Raw genomic sequence first — 26,760 nt, 5'->3', positions numbered from 1 at the left:
AACTCTATGTCCACATATAATCCCTGGTGAATTGTACCAAATATTTATGCATGAAATTTACAAAATCTCTTCCAGAAAATAGAAGAGGGAAGTCTTCCAAACATATTTATATGACCCAGATACCAAAATGAAGCTTAAAATAAAACTATGAAGTGATATTTTTGTGGTACAGCATCAGGTCACCATGGTAGAGCTGCAGCAGCTCTGGGTGTAAAGAAATTGGAGAGGGAAAACATCCACAAGATACAGGGTTTCTTGTTCCAGTGCAGCCACTAACTGTTGGGAGGACATCCAGGCATCCAGTCAGCAGGTACATCAGTGCACTGAGTGTTGTCAGGTGCATCAGGCTTAAGTCCAGGCCTTGGTGACCAGAGAGTTGGAGAAGTTCTGGAATCACCTGGCCTGATGCACCATTCATGACATTACATGACAAAACCAAAGACTCAATAAATGCAGGCAATAAGGAGCTTCAGGTGAAGTAGCAGCTGGACAGTTGTGTGATCAAATATGTAGATTGACCACAGGCACATCAACCCAGCTGTGACCAAGAAAATGAAGAGATTGTGTTCACTAATTGGGAAATAAAGTCTCTTCTATTGGCCATCAGGGCTGAGAGCAGAAATCTATTTTTTAGAAGAATGGAGATGCTGGCCTGTTAAATAAAACTTATGAATGAGTAAATTAAGGAAGGCAACAACATGTCTCAACTGATTACTTTATATTTGAATCCTAGGAACTGAAGTGGAAAAATTTGTGCTAAAATTTGAGTCAGAGATAGCACAGAGACTGTTTTTGAGTCTAAATTTCATGTTGAATTGTTTGTCCTGGAAATAAGGATCTCCTTTCTACCTAATCAGAAAATCCAAGGCAAAAGAATCATCTTAATTACACAGGTACCAATAGGCTGGCAGGTTTATCCAATGTGCCTATGATCTAGTGAAGTTTGAAGACAGATGTTTCTGTATGTTGCAAACTTCCTAACGTATCACTACATCATTTTCCATGAGCTATAAAACAAAATCCATAAGGTCCCCAATTTGGAAGGATACAAAAAGATTTCTGGGTCTTTGTTTTACTTAGTTTTATTTTATATGCAAGGGCATGAAGTTGATTTAAGATACGAAGTTGGGAGAGAAAGTAGTTTGGAAGAAAATTTTGAAAGATTCCCTGTGGATGTCCTTTTCTGACCACCAAGATATAGAAGTGCATTTCTTGAAACAGTTATATACTGCATCTTTTAGCTTGGAAAAGATACAAACACAGGAGAAGTGATCTCACACTGGGCATGGGAAGTATACTTCCCTTTCACTGGCTGAAGATCTCTAAAGCTTTCTGAAGAAGAGCAATGGGATAACCTTCAGTTTATCCTTGAAAGGAAATGGGATTTCGATGGTTATATTTACCACAATCTGAGAATAAACGTTAAATGTTGAACTGTTGCCTACATAAATGAGTTGTGAAGTACTGAGTTTGTGTGTGTGTTGTGAGTGGGGACTGATTTTCACGTAACAGTATGAAATGAAATAGTACGGTATTCCTTACTTGGCCCCCTAAATTAACAGAGCCTTATTGAGATAATCCCTGGGCAACAGGAAGGTCAAGAAAGAAAAAGCAAGTGACTTGCGTTAGCACAAGCTATGCCTCTCTGAGAGCAAAAATGGCAGATCCACTTTACCAAATACCATTTGCATGATAGCTTATCATTTTTGAAAAGGACCTTTCTATTTTCAACTTATTGAAGCGACAATATAGATTGTGTACTGTTTGAATGCTTTAATGTATTTTCCCAGTGGTTTGGTTTTAAAGGAAATGGGGGCTGACGTTGTGGTGCAGTGGGTTGACCCTCTGCCTGCAACACTGGCATCCCATTTGAGTGCTGGTTCATGCCCTGGCTGCTGCACTTCCCATCCAACTCCCTGATAATGTGCTAGGAAAGCAGCAGAGGATGGCCAAAGTGCTTGAGCCCCTGCCACCCACCTGAGAGACCCAGGTGGTATTCCAAGCTCCAGGATTCAGCCTGGCCTAGCCCTGAACATTCCAACCACATGGGGAATGAACCATACAATGGAAGATCTCTCTCTCTCTGTCTCTCTCTTTCTCTCCCCCTCTCTCGTACTCTCTGCAATGCTGTCTTTTAAATAAAATATTTTAAGAAAGAAAATAATTTCCTCCTAAAAAAGAAAAATTCAAATATTCTCTATAACAAATATTCCAAGTCAAATTCAACAATTTATTAAAATATAATATATCGTGACCAGATAGAATGTATCCCAGGAATTTAACATTTGAAAATCAGTGTATTTTATCATATTAACAGAATAAAAAGAAAAAAAACTCATTTAATTGGCATAGAAAAATATTTGAAAAAATAAAATCTCCATTCATGTTGAAAATTCTCCGCAATCTTGGAATAGAAAAGAAATTTCTCAGTGTAATAGGAAGTATCTAGAAAATCCTACTGCTATAGTTATATTTAGTGGTGATGACTATGTGATTTCCTTTATGATCAGGAGCAAAGCATGATCTTACTCAGATCCATACTCAGTATTTACACTCCGTTAGTCAATGCAATTAGACAAGAAAAATAAAGAAGTAAATGAGTTTATATATATATATATATTCATATATAAAATAAATATTCACAGAAATGAAGGCAAAAGTAGACAGCTATATAATAATAGTGGGGATCTTCAATACACCACTTTCAGCAAATAGATGCTGCAAATAGAAAATGCATAGAATGTCATTTTTTAAATACACATGGACCACTCTCCAAACAAGTATTCCAACCAGTGGAAGTGTAATAGACACTATGAGAATTAGTGACTTGATCAGCTATGGTGCTGACTGTTGATGTACAATGTAATACTTTATCCATTTTAGTTTTTTTTTTTTGTGAACTCTGTAATTAACACACAATTATTCTTAGGTGTCTAAATCTTAACTGAAAAGTGATCCCGGTTAAATATAAGAATGAGAAAAAGAGAGGGAGGAGATGTACAATTGGGGACATGCTCAATTGGACTTGCCCCAAATGGTGGAGTTAGAAATGTGCCAGGGTACTCAAATACTATCCCATCAAGGTGGCATGTACCAATGCCATCTCACCAGTCCAGGTGATCAATATCAGTTCACAACTGATCACACTGATAAATCTAAGAGTCAAAGGGATCACACAAACAAGATTAATGTCTGCTAATACTAACTGATAAAACCTAAAAACGGGAGAGAAGGATCCAACATGGGAAGGGGGACACACAGCAGACTCATAGAATGACAGATGTCCTAAATAGCACTCTGGCCTCAGAATCAGCCCTTAAGCCATTCGGATCTGGCTGAAGAGCCTATGAGAGTATTTTAGGCATGGAAAGCCAAGACACTCTGGGAAAAAAAAAAGATGAAGAAGAAGAAGAGCACCTAAATGAAGGATCTCAGCGAGTGTGATCCCAGTGGAAAGAACGGGGCCATCAAAGTAGGAGGTACCTTTCTCTGAAGGGAGGAGAGCACTTCCACTTTGACTATGGCCCTGTCGGAATAGGATCGAAGTCAGCGAACCCTAAAGGTTTCCATACCCTCAGCAACTCATGACTAGAGCCTAGGAAGATTACTGACGCCATAAACAAGAGTGTTAATTTGTTAAATCAACATCAAGAGTCACCGTGTACTTACGTCCTATGTGGGATCTGTCCTTAATGGGTTGTCCAAGGTGAAGTAATGATATAGCTAGTACTGAAACAGTATTTTTACACTTTGTGTTTATGTGTGGGTGCAAACTGAAGAAATCTTTACTTAGTATATACTGAATCGATCTTCCGTATATAAAGATAATTGAAAATGAAAAAAAAAAACAAAAACAAAAACCTTGGTGTTAAATTGGAAATTACTTAGAAAATTAATCAATCTTTTTAAAAAATATCATGCAGGATCTCTGTCATTAATGTGCTGTACACTGTTATTTAATGCTATAACTAGTACTCCAACAGTATTTTTTCACTTTGTGTTGCTATGTGAGGGCAAACTGTTGAAATCTTTATATATACTAAACTGATTTTCTGTATACAAAAAGAATTGAAAATGAATCTTGATGGGAATGGAAGGGGAGAGCAAGTGGGAAAGGGGAGGGTTGTGGGTGGGGGGGAAAGTTGTGTGGGGGGAAGCCTTTGTAATACATAAGCTGTACTTTGGAAATTTATATTCATTAAAAAAACAATAAAAAATTTTAAAAAAGATAATGAAAAAAACAAATTTAACAAGATTCATAGTTGAATTATAAGTATTGTTTGTTATCAGTGTATGAAATTAGAAAATAGTTACAGGGAGAAATTGGGAAATTAAAAAAAAATGGAAATTTACAAACATATTCCCAATTGATCAATGAGTCAAACAAAAAAAAAAAGAAGGAAATCAAAACATATCTTGAGACAAAATGGAAACAACATGCAAAAATTTATGGAATGCAGCTAAAGCAGCTCTAGGATGGAAGTTATTATATAATGATATATGCCCATGAACAATTTAAAGCCCATGCCAAAAAAATAATTGACATGTAAGGGACTTTCTTCCAGACTTATTTTTGGAAATGTTGCAAATGACTGGGTTTCATTGTTTTGACTGCTGTATAGTATTCTATAGAGTACATGTCCCATAATTTCTTTATCCAGTCTACTCTTGCTATGCATTTGGGTTGAATCCAGGTCTTAGCTATTGCAAATTGAGCTGCAATAAACCTTAAGGTGCAGACAGCTTTTTTGTTTGCCAATTTAATTTCCTTTGGGTAAATTCCAAGGAGTGGGATGGCTGGGTTGTATGGTAGGGTTTCTGAGGAATCTTCAGACTGACTTCCATAGGGCTTTAACAGTTTGCATTCCCACCAACAGTGGGTTAATGTCCCTTTTTCCCCACATCCTCTCCAGCATCTATTGTTGGTAGATTTCTGAATGTGAGCCATTCTAACTGGGGTGAGGTGAAACCTCATTGCGGTTTTGATTTGCATTTCCCTGATGGCTAGTGATCCTGAACATTTTTTCATGTGTCTGTTGGCCATTTGGATTTCCTCTTTGGAAAAATGTCTATTGAGGTCCTTGGCCCATCTCTTCAGTGGGTTGTTTGTTTTGATGTTGTGGAGTTTCTTGATTTCTTTGTAGATTCTGGTTATCAACCCTTTATCTGTTGCATAGTTTGCAAATATTTTTTCCCATTCTGTCGGTTGCCTCTTCACTTTCCTGACTGTTTCCTTTGCAGTACAGAAACTTCTCAATTTGATGCAATCCCAAATGTTAATTTTGGCTTTGACTGCCTGTGCTTTCACTTTCACCATGTCTGTTCAACAATAGTATTAGAAGTTCTAGCCAAAGCATTTGGGAAGGAAAGAGTAAAGTTGTCTATAGCTGGTGTGATCTTATCCATGGAAATTGCTAAAGACCAGCGAAGGAAGGTTAGAGTTATGAATCAAACTATGAAACTGGTTTAATCACTAATGAATAACTGTATTAAAATGTTATATAGATATAGATACAGATATTTGTATGTACATATATGCATATATATATATAGTAGGACTTTTAAGATTTCAAGTAAATTGATTAAAAAGCTTATTTTGATGCAATTTTTTAAAATCTTTGGATAGTTTTTTCATAATGTGCATTTTCATGAATTTTTGAAGATCATTGCTCCAACCTCTATCTCTCTCTAACTCATATATATATATATATATATATATATATGTAATAGAATATTATTAATCCATAATAAAAAAGGAAATCCTGTGAATCGTGACAACATGGATGAATTCAGAGGAATTATGCTAAATGCAAGCAATCCAGGCATAGAAAACAGCAGTAATGCATAATCCCATGAATATGTGGAATCTAGAAAGTCCCACTCATAGATGCAAAGAGCAGAATGTTGGTTACTATGGCCTCAGGTGAGAGGGTGAACATGTTGCCCAGTGGATATAAAGCCCCAGTTATGCAAGATGAATAAATTATAGATAAATATACAGTATGGCAACTACAGTTAATACTTTATTCAAGATGAATAGACTTGTCCAGCATTCTTCTTCAGAGAAGAACAAAAATATCATATACACAACTACATTTCAAGGTTAGTATCTGAGCACCCTGCACTGGACCTCAGTAAGGGAGACATGAGATCCCCATAGGACATAGAAACTTGGGATAGCAGCATGAAGAGGAGAAGAAAAGAAGGGGAGGCGAGGCGAGGGAAAGATGGAAAGGGAAGGGAAAAGAAGGAGAGGGGAGGAGAGGGGGGAAGGGAAGGGAAGGCAAGGGAAGGGAAGGGAGTAAAGAGCTCTGAGACTTTGGGTTATAATTAAGTGGAAAAAATATTTAAATTTTCAAAATCCTTGAGATTGGAAAGAGGAGTAAACATACAGCTGCAATCATAGCTACAATCATTTTCAATAAGAAGAAATATATGGACATCCAAGTGCAGGAAGCCAAATAGAACTAAAATACACAGGACCCAAGAAGATCCTTACTATGACACATTAGTCAAAACCTCAAAAGTATAAAAATGAGAGAGAATCCTTCAGTCTGTAAGAGAAAGGAGCCAATTCACATTTAAGGGGACCATAAGTAATCCAGTGCAAATTTTCCAATGCAAAACTTCTAGGACATGAGGGAATGGAATATATATTCCAAAATCTTAAAGTTAAGCAAAACTGTTAGCAGGAACACGTTACCCAGCAAAATTATCTTTCATAGATGAAGGAAAAATAAAAAAATTTACAAGACAATACAAACTAAAAGAATTCATCACCAGCAGACCAATTTTACATTTGATGCTTAACAGAACCCTACAAATAGAAACAAGAAGCACAAAAGATAATAAAAATAAACACAAGGGGAAAAGACAGGACTAAGTCATAGAATACAGGACTAAGTCATTACTTTTTATTAATAATTTTGAAAGTAAATAGACTGATGTTACCCCCAAATGAAAAAGACACCCCAATTCAAGATTATGAAGATGATGAGATAAAAGAAATGCAAGAAGCAGATCTCAAAAAATTGATAAGAACATTAAGAAGTTCCCAAAAACAAATTCTTGAACTACAGAAATCATTAATGGTCAAGACAGAAAATCTGTCTTGTGAAAATGAAATATTAAGGAGGAATCAAAATGAAATGAAACAACTAGTAGAACATGAAACTGTGATAGTGATGAGAAATCATAATGAAATGAAGAATTCAATAGATCAAATGACATACACATTAGAGAGCCTTAAAAACAGAATGGGTGAAGCAGAAAAGAGAATATCAGATTTAGAAGACAAAGAACAGGAAAGGAAACAGTCAAATCAAAGAAAAGAGGAAATTGGAAATCTAAAAAAATATTGTCGGGAATCTACAGGATACTATTAAAAAACCAACATTTGGGTTCTAGGAGTTCCTGAAGGCATGGAGAGGGAGAAAGGATTAGAATGCCTTTTTAGTGAGATACTAGTAGAAACTTTTCCAGGTTTGGAAAAGGACAGAGACATCCTAGTACAGGAAGCTCTTAGAACCCCTAATAAACATGACCAAAAGAGATCCTCACCACGACACGTTGTAATTAAACTCACCACAGTGAAACAGAAAGAAAAGATCCTAAAATGTGCAAGAGAGAAACGTCAGACTACTCTCAGAGGATCTCCAATGAGACTCACAGCTGACTTCTCATCAGAAACCCTACAAACTAGGAAGGAATGGCGAGATATAGCCCAGGTACTAAGAGAGAAAAACTGCCAGCCCAGAATGTTATATCCTGCAAAGCTCTCATTTGTGAATGAAGGTGAAATAAAGACCTTTCACAGCAAACAGAAATTGGAAGACTTTGTCGCCACTCGTCCAGCCCTGCAAAAGATGCTTAAAGATGTGTTACACACAGAAACACAGAAACACGGCCATCAATATGAATGAAGGTAAAGGAAGGAAACCTCACAGCAAAAGATATCAGGAAGTTCAAAACATATATTAGAAAATATCTTTGGCAAATGGCAGGGCAAAGTTACTCCTTATCAATAGTCACATTGAATGTTAATGGCCTGAACTGTCCAGTTAAAAGACACCGATTGGCTGATTGGGTTAAGGAAAAAACCCATCTTTTTGCTGCTTACAAGAAACACATCTTTCCAAGAAAGATACATATGGACTGAAAGTGAACGGCTGGAAAAAGATATACCATGCCAACAGAAATGAAAAAAGAGTGGGCGTAGCCATCTTAATATTGGACAACATAAACTTTAACACAAAAACTATTAAGAGAGACAAAGAGGGGCACTATATAATGATTAAGGGATCCATTCAACAGGAAGATATAACAATTATCAATGTATATGCACCTAATTACAGGCACCAGTTTATTTAAAAGACTTGTTAAGGGACTTAAAGTGAGACTTAGACACCAATACAATAGTACTGGGGGACTTCAACACTCCACTCTCAGAGATAGACAGATTAACAGGACAGAAGATCACCAAGGAAACAGCAGATTTAATAGACATTATAGCCCAAATGGATCTAACAGATATCTACAGAACATTTCATCCTACTTCTAAGGACTTTACATTCTTCTCAGCAGTACATGGAACCTTCTCTAGGATTGACCACGTACTAGGCCATAAAGCAAGTCTCAGCAAATTCAAAAGAATTAGAATCATACCATGCAGCTTCTCAGACCATAAAGGAATGAAGTTGGAAATTAGCAACTCAGGAATCCCTAGAGCACGTACAAATACATGGAGACTGAACAACATGCTCCTGAATGAACAATGGGTCATAGAAGAAATTAAAAGAGAAATCAAAAATTTTCTGGAAGTAAATGAGGATAACAGCACAACATAGCAAAACGTATGAGATACAATAAAAGCAGTGTTAAGAGGAAAGTTTATATCAATAGGTGCCTACATCAAGAAATTGGAAAGGCACCAAATCGATGAGCTTTCAAGACATCACAAGGATCTAGAAAATCTGCAGCAAACCAGACCCAAATCTAGTAGGAGAAGAGAAATAATTAAAATCAGAGAGGAAAACAACAGGAATGAATAAAAAAAATTACAAAAAATCAGGCAAAGGAGGAGCTGGTTTTTTGAAAAAATAAAATTGACAACCCATTGGCCCAACTAACTAAAAAAAGAAAAGACCCAAATCAATAAAATCAGAGATGAAAAAGGAAACGTAACAACAGACACCACAGAAATAAAAAGAATCATCAGAAATTACTACAAGGACTTGTATGCCAGCAAACAGGGAAATCTATCAGAAATGGATCGATTCCTGGACACATGCAAGCTACCTAAATTGAACCTGGAAGACATAGAAAACGTAAAGAGACCCATAACTGAGTCAGAAATTGAAACAGTAATAAAGGCCTTCCCAACAAAGAAAATCTCAGGACCAGATGGATTCACTGCCGAATTCTACCAGACATTTAAAGAAGAACTAACTCCAATTCTTTTTTTTTTTTTGACTGGCAGAGTGGACAGTGAGAGATAGAGACAGAGAGAAATGTCTTCCTTTGCCATTGGTTCACCCTCCAATGGCTGCTGCGGCCGGCGCACCATGCTGATCTGAAGCCAGGAGCCAGGCAGGTGCTTCTCCTGGTCTCCCATGGGGTGCAGGGCCCAAGGACTTGGGCCATCCTCCTCTGCACTCCCGGGCCATAGCAGAGAGCTGGCCTGGAAGAGGGGCAACCGAGACAGAATCCAGCACCCCGACCAGGAGGAGAACCTGGCGTGCTGGCACCGCTAGGTGGAGGATTAGCCTGTTGAGCCACGGCACTGTCCCCTAACTCCAATTCTTCTCAAACTATTCAAAACAATAGAAAAAGATGGAATCCTCCCAAATTCTTTCTATGAAGCCAGCATCACCTTAATTCCTAAGCCGGAAAAAGATGCAGCATTGAAAGAGAATTACAGACCAATATCCCTGATGAACATAGATGCAAAAATCCTCAATAAAATTCTGGCCAATACAATGCAGCAACACATCAGAAAGATCATCGACCCAGACCAAGTGGGATTTATCCCTGGTATGCAGGGATGGTTCAATGTTCGTGAAACAATCAACGTGATACACCACATTAACAGACTGCAGAAGAAAAACCATATGATTCTCTCAATAGACGCAGAGAAAGCATGGAAAGCCAAGACACTGTGGAAAAAAAAGAAGACCTAAATGAAAGATCTCTGTGAGTGAGATCCCAGTGGAAAGAACTGGGCCATCAAAGATGGAGGTACCTTTCTCTGAAGGGAGTAGAGAACTTCCACTTTGACTGTGACCCTGTTGGAATAAGATGGGAGTTGGCGAACCCTAAAGGCTTCCATACCCTCAGCAACTCATGACTAGAGCCTAGGAAGATTACTGACGCCATAAACAAGAGTGTCAAATTGTTAAGTCAGCAACAGAAGTCACTGTGTACTAACGCCTCATGCGGGATCTGTCCGTAATAGGTTGTCCAATGTGAAGTAATGCTTTAACTAGTACTGAAACAGTATTTTTACACTTTGTGTTTCTGTGTGGGTGCAAACTGATGAAACCCTTACTTAGTATATACTGAATCGATCTTCTGTATATAAAGATAATTGAAAATGAAAAAAAAAAACCCTTGGTTTTAAATTGGACATTGCATAGAAAATTAATCAATGTTTTAAAAAATATTATGTAGGATCTCTGTCCTTAATATGCTGTACACTGTGATTAATGCTATAACTAGTACTCCAACAGCATTTTTCACTTTATGTTGCTATGTGGGTGCAAACTGTTTAATTCTTTACTTAATATATACTAAACTGATCTTCAGTATATAAAGATATTGAAAATGAATCTTGATGTGAATGGAAGGGGAGAGGGAGTGGGAAAGGGAAGGGTTGCGGGTGGGAGGGCAGTTTGGGGTGGGGGGGGGAAGCCAATGTAATCCATAAGCTGTACTTTGGAAATTTATATTCATTAAATAAAAGTTTTAAAAAAAGACTCAAAAAAAAAAAAAGAAAGTAAATAGACTGAATTCCCCTATTTAAAGATACGGAAAAAATAAGAACCAATTACATGCTGCCTAGAAGAAGTTCACTTGAACACTAAAGATAGACTGAAAAATGAATGGATAAAGTTATCCCATGCAAACAGAAATTAAAGCATGCGGAAATAGTTATATCTATATCAGATAAGACACAAAATGGGCTGCGCGCCGTGGGCGGAGGGCGGGTGGAGAGAGTGAGGAGGAAGAGGCGGCGGTGCCGTCCCACAATACCAGGCGGGAGGGCGGGTGGGCGGTGTGTATCTGGGCTGTGAGGTGCTGCAAGCCTCGGCGGACCTTGCTGCCCCTGCCTCTTTCACGAGCGAGGAAGCGATGCGGAGTGGTGGAAAATGGCAGAGCTGCAGATGTTACTAGAGGAGGAGATCCCGTCTGGCAAGAGGGCACTGATAGAGAGTTACCAGAACCTGACCCGGGTGGCGGACTACTGTGAAAACAACTACATACAGGCTACAGACAAGAGAAAAGCTTTAGAAGAGACCAAAGCCTACACAACCCAATCTCTAGCTAGTGTTGCTTACCAGATAAATGCACTGGCCAACAATGTACTCCAATTGCTGGACATTCAAGCCTCCCAGCTTCGGAGAATGGAGTCTTCCATTAATCATATCTCACAGACTGTGGATATTCATAAAGTGGCTCGAAGAGAGATTGGTATTTTGACAACCAATAAGAATACATCAAGAACTCACAAAATAATAGCACCTGCAAATATGGAGCGCCCTGTAAGGTATATTCGGAAACCTATTGACTATACAGTTTTGGATGATGTGGGCCATGGTGTCAAGCATGGAAATAACCAGCCTGCAAGAACTGGCACATTGTCGAGAACAAATCCTCCTACTCAGAAACCACCAAGTCCTCCCATGTCAGGCCGGGGAACGTTGGGACGGAATACTCCGTATAAAACCCTGGAACCTGTTAAACCCCCAACAGTTCCTAATGGCTACATGACAAGTCCTGCTAGGCTTGGAAGTCAACATAGTCCAGGCCGGACAGCTTCTTTAAATCAGAGACCAAGAACACACAGTGGAAGTAGTGGAGGAAGTGGAAGTCGAGAAAACAGTGGAAGTAGTAGTATTGGCATTCCCATTGCTGTGCCTACACCATCGCCACCGACAGTTGGACCAGTTGCTGATAGTCCAACGCCCCCACCACCACCTCCGCCGGATGACGTTCCTATGTTTGATGACTCTCCGCCTCCACCACCACCACCTCCAGTGGACTACGAAGACGAGGAGGCTGCAGTGGTCCAGTATAACAATCCATATGCAGATGGGGATCCTGCCTGGGCCCCCAAGAATTATATTGAGAAAGTTGTTGCAATATATGATTATACAAAAGACAAGGATGATGAGCTGTCCTTCATGGAGGGTGCAATCATTTATGTTATAAAGAAGAATGATGATGGCTGGTATGAAGGAGTCTGCAATCGAGTGACTGGTCTCTTACCTGGGAACTATGTTGAATCAATCATGCGCTATACTGATTAGATTTTTGCTTTTAAAGTAGGATCTTATTACTCAGTCATACTGTGGGACTATTACGATTAACAGAATTGTTTTAATATGTTTTAAAATGTGCCCATATTTTCAGGACATGCTGTTTTATTGGTATAATTGAATGTCTACATATAAGCATAAATCATTGAGGCAGTTTGTGTATTGCTAAAGAGCAACTTATACAAGAGGCTGTCCCTGATTATGCTTATGTACTTACTTACACAATGTTAACTTTATGACCAGCCTAAATATTCTGGGGAAGCGGGGTATAATATTTAATGAATTATATGATTCAGATTGTATCATTACATGTTTCAGTGAGCATGGTTACTAATGCTATGTCAAACTAATATTAAAATCAGAAAACTTAAATGCTGGTGCTGGTCATACTTTTTTGTTTAGATTCTCTCATTTAAAAAAAATACTGTTTAAAGCATGCATAAAAATTTATGTGTTGAAATATACTGAAAAATTCCAAGATGCTTCTAATTTGTGTGCTATTTCCCTGGAGTATTCACACTTAGGTCTCCTGAAATGAATTGAGTCTCTAAGTTCTCCATGCAAAACAAACAAAAGGCTAATCTGTAATGTTATAATTTGTACCTAAGTTTTTTAATGAATGAAATTTGAATTATAATTTTTTTCCATTCATAAATATATAAGTGAACCAAAGGTTTGTGTCCTTTCCTTCACTGGTTTGCTTTAAAGAGAGAGAGAGAGAGAGAGAGAGAGAGAGAGAGAGAGAGAGAGAGAGAGAGATACTGATTTATTATAGAATTATGGTTCTATTTTCTCAATATATTAACTTGGAAAAAAATTTTAGCCTTTATCTGTCCCAACAGCAATGTGATGGATTTTTTGCAGATTTAAAATCTGAGATGGTTATTTACAAGTCAATCTACTGAATTCCTTTTTGAAAGTAACTAACTTTTGAAGCTACGAAAATGTGTCAAAGTGTACACATTCATCCTGTAAGTAAAATTTTTAAGGATTGCCATACCTGTCCTTTACTTTTACAGTGGACTATTGTACACTGGTTTGATGAAAGGAAATTATAAGTATCTTTTACATATTGTAAAAGTAAGTGTGATTGATTTGTGAATAGGCACTATTTAATCCATTACCTGGCACTAGCAACATAAGATTTTAAAATACAATAATTTGGAAAGAAGGTGAGTCATGTATTATTCAGTGAACAGAGATCTACGTAACCAACAGATTGGTATTGTCTTTTGACATAATTGAAATGCAACACATGCACTTTGTGTGTCTCCTCTTAATTTAAGGGAGGGTTAGAGGGATGTCTTCTCTTCTTGTGTATAATTCTGTATTGCTTAGGATATTGAAGTAGAGCACTCAAGTGTGGGTTTCTGTGTATTGAGGATTTGTTTGAGTTTCAAATTACAGTTATGTATTGGGCGTTACAGACTTCTAACAGAATAGTGAATGGTAAGACTAGTGCAAAACATTTATTTCTGACAATTAAAGACCATTATTGCTACCAAATCAATGTGACTGTTTCATATACATTTTGCCTTTGTTAATTTCAAACCAAGTGTCATTAGTGATCAGCTAGCTACCTTCTATTCCTTTTTTAAGTGGAATGTTCTCTTAATTTGTATATAACCTGTTGTCTAAATTTTATGTACAGTCTTTTATAATAAACCATTCTCCTATGAAAAAAAAGACACAAAATGGATAAAAGACAAAATAACAATGTAAAGATGAATGGATCAATTCAACAGCAATATATGATAGTTGTAAATATATATGCAGTAATGGTAGAGCAACCCAATTTATAATATAAACATTACTAGAGATATGAAGAGATAAGACACAATATAATAATAAAATTTCAGCATCACACTTTCATCATTAGGAAGAAGATAGACACAAAATAACAACAAAGAAACATCACAGATTCAACCATAAACCAAATGGGCCTATCAGACATTCACAGAATATTTCACCCAACAGATAAATACTCTATACTCTTTTCTTCAGTGCATGTGACATTCTCTTGGATAGACTGTATGTTAGTCCACAAAACAAGACTTAGCAAATTAAAAAAAATAATAAGCTAAATAATCTCATGGATCTTTCTTTACCACACTGGAATAAAACTAGAAATGGACAACAAGAGGCACTCCAGAAATTATACAAATTCATGGGGATTCACAGCATACTTATTAATAAACAATTGCTCTTTTTGATGAAGTCAAAGATCAATTTATGAATTGTTTGAAACTATTCAAAATGGAAACAGCATACCAAAACTGGGATGCAGCCAATGACTACTAAGAGAAAAGATTGTAGGAATAATAACCTGTATTTACAAATTAGAAACATATAAAATAAATGACCTTAATGTGCTGTACATTGTGATTTAATGCTATAACTAGTACTCAAACAGTATGTTTCACTTTGTGTTTCTATGTGGGTGCAAACTGTTGAAATCTTTATACTAAATTGATCTTCTGTATATAAAGAGAATTGAAAATGAATCTTGATGCAAATGGAAGGGGAGAGAGAGCGGGAGAGGGGAGGGTTGCGGGTGGGAGGGAAGTTATGGGGGGGGAAGCCATTGTAATCCATAAGCTGTACACTGGAAATTTATATTCATTAAATAAAAGTTAAAAAAAAATAAATGACCTAACAATGCACCTCAACATTTAGAAAAATGGAAAAATCAGAGCCAAAGTTAGTAGAAGGAAATAAATAATGACCAGAGTAGACATAAATGAAACTTAAAAATTACAAAAGATCAATGAATGGCCCAAGTCCTTGGGCCCTGCACCCGCATGGGAGACCAGGAGAAGTACCTGGCTCTTGGCTTCAGATCAGCAAGATGCGCTGGCCACAGCGGCCATTGGAGGGTGAACCAACGGCAAAAAGGAAGACCTTTCTCTCTGTCTCTCTCTCTTTCACTATCCACTCTGGCTGTCAAAAAAAATCAATGAAACTTGTATAACTCATTAGTAATAAAAGATCTGATCAAATAAAAATAAGCAGGAGTAAAGTCGAAGAAGGGCAAATGCTCATTATCTTAATTTGATCAGTGCACATCCCATTTATCTACTGAAATGTCACTGTCAAAATAAATATACACAATCATTGTTAATAAAAGTTTTTTTCAGGAAGGGATCAGGAGTTTTGAACAGACAACTCAGGAAGATATGTGGAAGGCAAATTAACATAAGAAATTTTGAAAATATATTTAGCCATTATGGAAATGCAAATTAAGCCTCAATGACATGCCATTACACACACACACACACACACACTTGAATGCCAAAAATTTTTTTTAAAGATTTATTTATTTGAAAGAGTTACACACAGAAGGAGAGGCAGAGAGAGAGAGAGAGAGAGAGAGAGAGAGAAAATCTTCCAACTGCTAGTTCACTCCCCAATTGGCCACAAGGACCGGAGCTGTGCTGATCTGAAGTCAGGAGCCAGGAGCTTTTTCTGGGTCTCCCACACGGGTGCAGGGGCTCTAGCACTTGGGCCATCTTCTACTGCTTTCCCAGGCCATAGCAGAGAGCTGGATCAGAAGTGGAGCAGCTGGGACACTAACCTGTGCCCATATGGGATGCCGGCACTGCAGGAGGCGAATTTACTCACTATGCAACAGCGCTGGCCCTGCCAAAATTTCTTTAAAAAACTGGCATCTAAATCTTGATAGGAATGTGAAAAAAAAACACAACTCTTTTTCACTGTTGATTCAAGTATAAAAAGGTACAGCCACTTCTGAAGCTGTTTGGCAGTTTTAGTTAAATTTACCATATGACCCAAAAATCATACGCCTTTACACAAAAACAATGACGGCGCCCAAAGTCTTATATGTAAACGTATATTTCAGCTTTATATGGGTCAGGCAAAAAGTGTAACAAAATACCCAAAATGTTCATCAATAAGCAAATAAACAATTTGTAGAACACTTATGAAATGAAATAATAATATTGGTACAAACAGGTGATAACAATCAACAACAAGGATTAATCTCAGAATAATTATTCTGAGTGAAAGAAGCCAGTCAGAAAATATACTCATTATTGCATTCAGATTAAATTACATAAAATGTAATCCAATGTATAGTTTCAGGAAACAAATCAGTGGTTTCCTGGCCGGCACCGCGGCTCAATAGGCTAATCCTCTGCCTTGCGGCGCCGGCACACTGAGTTGTAGTCCCGGTCGGGGCGCCGGATTCTATCCCGGTTGCCCCTCTTCCAGACCAGCTCTCTGCTATGGCCCGGGAAAGCAGTGGAGGATGGCCCAAGTGCTTGGGCCCTGCACCTGCATGGGAGACCAGGAGAAACACCTGGCTCCTGGCTTCGGATCAGTGCGATGCGCCAGCCGCAGTGCACCGGCCGCGGCGGCCATTGGAGGGTGAACCAACGGCAAAGGAAGACCTTTCTCTCTGTCTCTCTCTCTCTCTCACTGTCCACTCTGCCTGTAAAAAAAAAAGACAAATCAGTGGTTTCCTGTGAATGAGACTGGAGTGAGGAATAATTACAAAGGGTGTGAGGAAAACTTGGGGATCAATGAAAATGTTCATTTCCTTGGTTTCTGTGATGGTTTCATGATGTATGTTTATGTCAAAATGCATCAAACTATGCAGTTGAAATGCATGCAGTTTATTATATGTCATATTAACCTCACTAAATCTGCTTAATAAAATTAATGCATGGAATCATAGTGTATTTGCTCTCAGACAGATTACATTCAAGCATTTTGTAGCTTCTGAAAAACTGCTATATATTCTTAAAAGAACATGAAAGAAAAAGACTAATAACAACTGAGAATTACTTCAAAATATGTTTGACCTCCTGTGGCCATTGGAAAGGGTCTGTGGATCTTCAGAAGTCCCTACATAATGCTTCAAAAATCAATGCTCTACATGTTGAATTTATTCTTTTTCTCTAGCCCATATGAATGCTATTTATTTGAAAGAGTTACAGAGAGAGAGGGAGAGACAGAGTAAGAAAGATCAGTCTTCCATCTGCTGGTTCACTCCCCAAGTATATGCAATGACTGGGGCTGAGCCAATCCAAAGCCAGAAACCCAGAGCTTCATCTACGTCTCCCATGTAGATGCAGGGACCCAGCACTTGGGCCATATTCTGCTGGTTTCCCAGGCACAATAGCATGGAGCTGGGTCAGAAGTGGAGCAGCTGGAAACTGAACCAACACTCATATGTGATGCTGGCACTGCAGGCAGCAGCTTAACCCGCTGCACCACAGTGCCAGCCCCTAGAGTTCTGTTCTTTTTTTAAAAGCTTTCATTTAATGAATACAAATTTCATAGGTACAGCATTTGAAAAATATTTTTAAAATTCACCGTGAAAATGGCATAACCTTTACTGAAAAATTTCTTTTATTATATGTTTCAAGAAATGCATTCATGAAAGTTTTTTCTAGAATTAAGTGGTTCTTTTATTTCAAGGAATGCACTTTATTTCAATGATAAGTGTTTGAAAATAGCTGTCTTACAAAGCCGTCCTAAATTGACCTGGACAATGTATACTTCAGAGTAATGTGTAGTGTACTGTACTGATGCCTGAAAAACCAACATGTATGCTACCTGTGGTGTGGTTGTTAGTTGTCAAGTTGGGACCTATGTGCTTGGGATTAAGGTAGTTTTGCAAATGATTGAAGTGGTAGAGAATCCATAGTAAAACTGGTGTTTTAAAATCTATTCATTGTTTATGACTTCTTGGTACATTTTCAAAATATTTGATTGTAAGCCACAAGGCATCACAAGGAAAAACAGCCCGAACAAGTGTTTTCTGAAACTGACAACATTTATGAAAAACAAGCAAGATGATCATATGTTTGCAGATTTGATACAGGTAATTAAATTCTTATTACAAAATGATTAGATAAAAATGTGTTATTGTTGGAACAAACTGTCATACAGTGAAGCATATTGGCAAAGCTCAATGTTAGAAAAAAGAATTAAAGAGTACAGTCAGTGTACTTCAACCAAAGGTATTGGGTACTTATAACAATTTCAGTTAATTGGTTTTCAAATTTCAGTTCTGTGTGAGGTAATAAATGCTATTGGCCTTTCTTTGCTTGAGTCACTGATATGTGTGTTGTAAATGCATAGATTAATAAAAAATTTGTGAAGAAAAGACAAGAAAGATATCATAAATTAGTTCAATTTCAAAAGAGACTTCTGCTTACTATACCTAAATTGATGGAATGAGAAACAAAACCAGAGAAAGAAAGCATAATACTCCTGGACTTACTACTGTCCAAGATGATATCATATTTTACATGAGAAGTCATATTATTCTATGAAAGCAAGAACAATGATGAACTCAAAAGAAGCCATATCATGTGAAACTTACAACATATTGTATAAAATGGAATGTAGCCCTGTTTGAAGTATTTGGCTCCTTTCTATCAAAAACAATTATTGAAAAGGACAGAAATTTACTTTTTTGTATATTGTATAATGTATGAAATGATATCATATTTGTCTGATGTTCTGTGTATAAGACAACTTATGTATATGTAAATGATACTATATTAACCTGTCATATTTATAGTACTGTTTATATTTTCATTCTTAGTGATAATAAATGATGTGTAAGTACTGTACTGTGATTTTAATGCATATGTGTCAATTTTGCTATAATATTTGCAGTATTAGAAGCATAGGACTTCATGTTTAGTGCCTGCATATTATTCCATTGCCTGAGTTACTGAGATATGCTTAAACAATTTTTGTATAAAATTTATTAATAAGAAATACATATGTATGTGCTACAATGTGACATTTCAATATATGTATATCATGTATACTGATAATTTTTTAAGATTTATTTATTTATTTGAAAGACAGAGTTACAGAGAGGCAGAGGAAGAGATAGAGAGAGAATATATACCTAGTAGTGAGATTGTTGGATCTCATAGCTATTTTATTTCTAATTTTTAAAGAAATATCCACATCTTTATAGTGACTTTACTAATTTATATATCCACCAACTGTGAATAAAAGTTCCCCTTTCTCAATGTTTTCACCAGTACTTGTTACTTTAGAGAGAGAGAGAGAGATCTTCCATCTGCTGGTGACTCCCCAAACAGCCGCAATGACTGGAGCTGGGTCTATCCAAAGCCAAGAGCCAGGAGCTTACTCCGGGTCTCCTACGTGGGCACAGGAGCCCAAGGACTTGGACCATCTTCCACTACTTTCCAATGCATATATGCAGGGAGCTGGATTGAAAGTGGAGCAGCCAGGACCCAAACTGGAGCCCATATTGGATGATAGTACCACAGGCAGAGACTCCACCCACTACATCACAGTGCCAGACTCTGTACTGATAAAACTTTCTGTTCTTTGACATTTCTTTATGATAGGAATCTTGGAGCTCATTTATTCTATTTTCATAAAATATATGCTGCAAATGAAATGATTCATTTTTATTGCTGAATAATATTCCATTATGTATATATACCACATTTTCTTTATCTACTCTTCTGATAGTGGACACTTTGGTTGATTCCATGTCTTAGCTACTGATTGAATGAACATGGTGAAGCAGGTATTCCTGAAAAAATGATTTTGGAGTCATATCCAAAAAAATTACTGCCTACACCAGTGTCTTAAAATGTTTCCTCTAAGTTTTCTACAAATTTCATATTTTCAGGTCTTATGTTTAGGTCTTTGATTCATTTTGAGAAGATGTTTATGTATGGTGAGAGGAAGGGATATAATTTCGTTATTCTACACATGTATATCCAGTTTTCCAGTACAATTTATTGAAAATGCTGACCTTTCTTCAATGTGTCTTCTTGTCATCTTTGTCAAAAACCAGTTGAGGCCATCTCTATGGCGCAAAGGATTAACACCCTGCCTTGAAGCACTGCGCCACTTCCAATCCAGCTCTCTGCTATGGCCTGGGAAAGCAGTAGAAGATAGCCCAAGTCCTTGGGCCGCTGCACCCGCTTGGGAGACCAGGAGGAGGCTCCTGGCTCCTGGCTTCAGATGGGTGCAGCTCTGGCTGTTGAGGCCAATTGGGAGAGAACCATCGGATGGAAGACCTCTCTCTCTCTTTCTGCCTCTACTCTCTCTGTGTCACTCTCACTTTCAAGTAAAATAATCAATAAATCTTCAAAAAAACTTAGTTGGCTATATGTACACATATTAATTCCTTGATTCTTTATTCCATTTATTTATGTGTTTGATTTTATGCCACTACCATGCTGGTTTGTAGTATGCTTTGAAATCAGGTATTGTGATTTGTAGTATGCTTTTTTTTAAGATTTTATTTATTTATTTGAGAGGTAGAATTACAGACAGTGAGAGGGAGAGACAGAGAGAAAGATCTTCCATCTGCTGGTTCATTCCCCAAATGGCTTCAAGGGCCGGAGCTATGCCAATCTGAAGTCAGGAGCCAGGTAGTTCTTCCCGCTCTCCCATGTAGGTGCAAGGGCCCAAGCACTTGGGCCATCTTCTACTGCTTTCCCAGGCCACAGCAGAGAGCTGGATTGGAAGAGGAGCAACCAGGACTCGAACTAGCACCCATATTGGGTGCCAGCGCCACAGGCAAAGGATTAGCCTACTGTGCCATGGTGCTGGCCGCTGTAGTATGCTTTGCAATCAGGTATTGTGATGCCTCCAGCTTGATTTTTTTTTACTAAGGGTCACTTAGACAATTCTAGACCTTTGTGTTTCCATATTAATTTTATGATGTTTTTCTAATTCAGCAAAGAATTGCATTCAATTGCATTGAATCAATAAATTGAACTATGTACTTTGGATACTTTAAAAATATTCATTCTCCCAATTCATTATAAAGAATACTTTTCCATTTTTTATGCCCATGATTACTTTAATGAATGTTTTATAATATTAATTTTATAATTCTTTGACTTCTCTGATTTAATTTATCATTAAATATTTGGTAGCAATTATGAATGGAATTTCTGTCTTGATTTCACCGTCAGCAAGATCATTATTAGTGTGTAACAATATAAGAGCTTTTTGTATATTGATTTTGAATCTTGTGATTTACTGAATTGATTGTTCAGTTCTAACACTTTTTGTTTTAGGGTTTAGAAGACAAAATCATGTCTTCTGCAAACATGGATAACTTTACTTTCTCATTTCCATTTTTATTTTTATTTTTTTCATTTATTAAACTTTTATTTAATGAATATAAATTTCCAAAGTACAGCTTATGGGTTACAATGGCTTCCCCTCCTCCCATAACTTCCCTCCCACCCGCAACCCTCCCCTTTCCCGCTCCCTCTCCCCTTCCATTCACATCAAGATTCATTTTCAATTCTCTTTATATACAGAAGATCAGTTTAGTATATATTAGGTAAAGATTTCAACAGTTTGTCCCCATATAGCAACACAAAGTGAAAAAAATACTGTTGGAGTACTGGTTATAGCATTAAATAACAGTGTACAGCACATTAAAGACAGAGATCCTACATAATATTTTTTAAAAAATTAATTAATTTTCTATGCCATTTCCAATTTAACACCAGGTTTTTTTTTTCATTTCCAATTATCTTTATATACAGAAGATCGATTCAGTATATAATTAGTAAAGATTTCATCAGTTTGTACCCACACAGAAACACAAAGTGTAAAAATACTGTTCCAGTACTAGTTATAGCATCACTGCACATTAGACAACACATTAAGGACAGATCCCACATGGGATGTAAGTACACAGGGACTCCTGTTTCTGACTTAACAATTTGACACTCCTGTTCATGGCGTCAGTAATCTCCCTAGGCTCTAGTCATGAGTTGCCAGGGCTATGGAAGCCTTTAGAGTTCGCTGACTTTGATCTTATTCCGATAGGGTCATAGTCAAAGTGGAAGTTCTCTCCTCCCTTCAGAGAAAGGTACCTCCTTCTTTGATGGCCCCGTTCTTTCCACTGGGATCTCACTCTCAGAGATCTTTCATTTTGGTCATTTTATTTTTTGCCAGAGTATCTTGGCTTTCCATGCTTAAAATACTCTCATGGGTTCTTTAGCTAGATCTGAATGCCTTAAAGGCTGATTCTGAGGCCAGAGTGCTGTTTGGGACATCTGCCATTCTATGAGTCTTCTGTGTATCCCGCTTCCCATGTTGGATTGTTCTCTCCTTTTTAATTCTATCAGTTAGCATTAGCAGACACTAGTATTGTTTATGTGATCCCTTTGACTCTTAATCCTATCTTTATGTTCAATTATGAACTTAAACTGATCACTTTGACTAGTGAGATGGCATTGGTACATGCCACCTTGATGGGATTGAATTGGAATCCTCTCTTATTCCCACTCTTATATTTAACAGGGGTCACTTTTCAGTTAAATTTAAATGCCTAAGAACAATTGTGTGCTAATTAAAGAGTTCAACCAATCGTATTAAGAAGAACAAAAAAATACTAAAAGTAATAATATAGTAAATTGTTCCTCGACAGCCAGGACAAGGGCTGATCTAGTCATTGTTCTCATAGTGTCCATTTCACTTCAACAGGTTTCCATTTAGGTGCTCCGTTAATTGTCACTGATCAGGGAGAACATATCATATTTGTCCCTTTGGGACTGGCTTATTTCACTCAGCATGATGTTTTCCAGATTCCTCCATTTGTTGCAAATGACCGGATTTCATTTTTTACTGCTGTGTTGTATTCTATAGAGTACATATCCCATAATTTCTTTATCCAGTCTTCTGTTGATGGGCATTTAGGTTGATTCCATGTCTTAGCTATTGTGAATTGAGCTGCAATAAACATTGATGTGCAGACAGCTCTTTTATTTGCCAATTTAATTCTTTTTTTTAAGATTTATTTTTATTTATTTGAAAGAATTACGGGGGGCAGAGTGATACACACACTCACACACACACACAGAGAGAGAGAGAGAGAGAGAGAGATGAATATCATCTATCTGCTGGTTCATTCTTGCTTCAGCACAACACCAGACCCTTTTTAAATTTTTCTGTATTCATTCATGAGCATGTTGTTCAGTCTCCATGTATGTCTGCAATTTCTAAAGGTTTTTATTGTTAATTTCCAGTTTCATTCCATTGTGGTCAGAAAATTGATGCTATGATTTTAATTTTTATGAATTTGTTGAAATTTGTTTTATGCTCTAGTATATCTTCTAGAGAATGTTCCATTCAGTGACGTAAAAAATGTGGATTTTTCAGCTTTGGGATGGAATATTCTATAGATACCTTAGGTCCATTTAGTCTATAGTGTAGTTAACTCTGTTGTTCTTTGTTGATTTTTTTTGTCTGGTTGATCTGGTCATTATGAAAGTCAGGTGATGGCATCCCCTGCTGTTATTTTATTGTTAGCTTATGTCTCTTTTAGATTCACAATAACTACAAAAAGAATTAAACACCTTGGAATAAATTTAAACAAAGATACCAAAGATCTCTGTGATGAAAATTCTTATTTCAACCATATATTTTGGATTTTGAGCCTTTTTTGGCATTCTTGACAGGCATTCAAAAAATCAAAGTTTCAAACAATCTGGTCTCTAAAATTTCCAGTAAATCCTGGACTTTGGTTTTTCCAGTTTGGGCCCAACTGAAAAAATCAAAGGACCTATGTCTCTCATCTTATAGAGACACCAACTAATCAGTCTATTTGGAGTATATTAGAAGTACTGTCAAGATGTGATGTGGTACCAGACTTTAAGTTTCTATAATGGAAAATGCTATTAATACAAATGTTTGAGAATTAAAAAGTCTAATGATCTTGTGTTACTAGACATGATAGTTATCTTAATGAGAAAGCCCCAGAGGCTTAAAGGGTTAAATACTTGTAAAATCCTACAGGTACTTTCAAAAATACTGTGAAGTAAGCAAGTGCCTCTTGTTGGTTGATGAGTTTATAATTTTAAACATGGCGACTTAAAGTCTTTTGTCATCCACAGTTATATATGATCTGCTGCTCATAAAACTAAAGCGTTGTTGGTTCTGTGTTTAGCTGTCCTCCTATAGGTTCCTATGGACTTTTTCCAGCCACTTCTATTGTATTCAGTACGTTGGGATGGCTCTGTAAACAGATGAAGCCAATAATGTATTAACAGTACCAACTGAGAGAAAGTATGGTTAACTGAGGTTACTAAAAAGAAAAAGCAATTCAAATCAATTGGCAATCTACAAAAAGAGTTAAAGATTTTAAAAGCTATTATTAAAATTGCTATATTGGTCTATTATGCTATGTTATATGTGTGTACATATTGTATGTCCACATGGGGAAATTTTATTAAGAGTTTTATTTTAAATGGCTTATAGATAAGATTGTCCATAAATTTAAGCTGCTAAAATCAATCAAAGATACATTTTAATTTGTGGGACCTGAATCTGTGTATCATATGTTTTAGACTTGTTGGTAGAAAGAAACTAAAAACATTTTAGATGGTTGTGCTTAAGTTTACTGGCTAAACAAACTACACCATGTAGATATTTAAGAGGTGTTTTCAAATACATGATTCTTAAAATTTATAGAAGGCATTGGACCTTCTGGTAAATGTTTTCTTAAGTTGTTGTCTAATGGTTGAAACGGTTTGCTAAGTATTCATGTGATATTGCTATTGTCAGCAAGCGATCTAGGACTTGCTCCCTCATTTCTCTATTCTAAGCCCAACTTGTTCTTTCATTTCTCTATTCTCTTCAAGGTAGGGAACTAATTCTATTATGAAGGAATCTGTAGGATGCACAATTTAATCTTTAGACCTTATAAAAGAGATGGCTAACATTTTTCTGCAATAGCATAGCCAAAATAAGAACTTAAATAATAATCTCATAGCTAGATTCACTTTGCCATCAGCGAAGTATACAGTAAGTAGAAAAAAACCTCCCTTTCAGACCAAAGGGAAAGAAAGTTTTAACGTGAGAATAGAATTTTCCTCATGGGCATTGTCTACCTTAGAAATACTACTACAGAACATGCCTGTGACTATAGACTTGTCGTTCAGGCCACCGAAGATTAGAGATGGGACACGGGCACTCCCTTGACTTGCATCCTCTGGTCTGCTTTAACACAAACCAGGAGGAAAAGAAAGCTAGGCATCAGAAGCAATGGGTGGCAGGCCTATTAATGGCTGATCTGTACAGTGATCTGCCCTCAAGGAGACCCAACAGGCCAGTCCACTGCAGTGGCTTTCAATGTGGTAAGCCTGGGCTTTAGCAGAAGTCAGCTTGTGAAGAGCCCTGGCAGCTCTGCCAAGAGTTGGATCACTGGAAATGGACCTGCCCTGGAGTCGAAGGATGCCCAGGTCAGAGCCACGGATCTTATTGGCTCTAAGCTGAAAAGCCCTTCACTCAGCCCAACTTCCAAAGTGACCACTGCAGCTGAGGGGATGGTCAAGTAGGGTCAGCAACATTGCAGGCAGAACTGTACATTTCTTGTTAGAGATGCCCCCTGCCTTTACCTGGCCAGCTCTCCTCCCAGGCCAGCCAAGTAATGAAAGTCAACAGAGTGCCTTCCCCTAGGAGGTTCACACCTCCCTTAGGATATACCCCATGTGAAGAGATAGATAGGTCTGGGCCTCTGAATTTACAAGGCGTAAAGCCCACCAGATTATTATCAAGCCCCTTCTATCAGGTTCTATTTGCCTCTCAATCAGAAAACTTAATTGTAGCTTAGACAGCACCTTTCTTAGCTCCTCTAATAATGACTCTGTCCTTTGTTCTAGGCCCTGTCTAGCGCACTTGGGCCTCATTCCTTTGTAATCATAACCTCTACTCTACCACCAATGGCTCTACTCCCAACCTGTGTGTACTGATGGTCCTCTTCCCCACTTAATGCTGTATAATTGTTCAAACCTGGTAAATGCCACTCTTAGGATCATTGGTTACTATCCTCACTCTGTCTTTTATGACCTTGTCTAAATATGATCAGAGTTGGCAAACTTGGAAGGCTTCCATAGCCTTGGCAACTCATGACGACAGCCTAGGATGGTTACTGGCGCCATAAACTAGAGTGTCAATTTGTTGGGTCAAGAACAGGAGCCACTGTGCACTTGCTCCTCATGTGGGATCTCTGTCCTTAATGTGCTGTACATTGTGATTTAATGCTATAACTAGTACTCCAACAGTATGTTTCACTTTGTGTTTCTATGTGGGTGCAAACTGTTGAAATCTTTATACTAAATTGATCTTCTGTATATAAAGAGAATTGAAAATGAATCTTGATGCAAATGGAAGGGGAGAGGGAGCGGGAGAGGGGAGGGTTGTTGGTGGGAGGGAAGATATGGGA

The 26,760-nt window shown here is 37.4% G+C and overlaps 2 protein-coding genes across 3 annotated transcripts in view; both read left to right on the top strand.

Annotated features, from left to right (window-relative positions):
* Positions 1–26,760, top strand: part of KLF8 (KLF transcription factor 8) — a 296,444-nt gene that overhangs the window by 87,960 nt on the left and 181,724 nt on the right. The gene's annotated exons all lie outside the window — the stretch shown is intronic.
* LOC133753287 (abl interactor 1-like) lies at positions 11,352–12,607 on the top strand. Its single transcript, XM_062183800.1, has one exon. It carries the CDS (start codon positions 11,367–11,369, stop codon positions 12,525–12,527), a length of 1,161 nt encoding a protein of 386 aa, XP_062039784.1. The 5' UTR covers positions 11,352–11,366; the 3' UTR covers positions 12,528–12,607.

The sequence above is a fragment of the Lepus europaeus genome, chromosome X (genome assembly GCF_033115175.1).
Source record: "Lepus europaeus isolate LE1 chromosome X, mLepTim1.pri, whole genome shotgun sequence".
In the NCBI taxonomy this organism is placed as follows: domain Eukaryota; kingdom Metazoa; phylum Chordata; class Mammalia; order Lagomorpha; family Leporidae; genus Lepus; species Lepus europaeus.
Note: the sequence above shows the minus strand (reverse complement) of the source record. Positions and strands in the feature narration are given on the sequence as shown.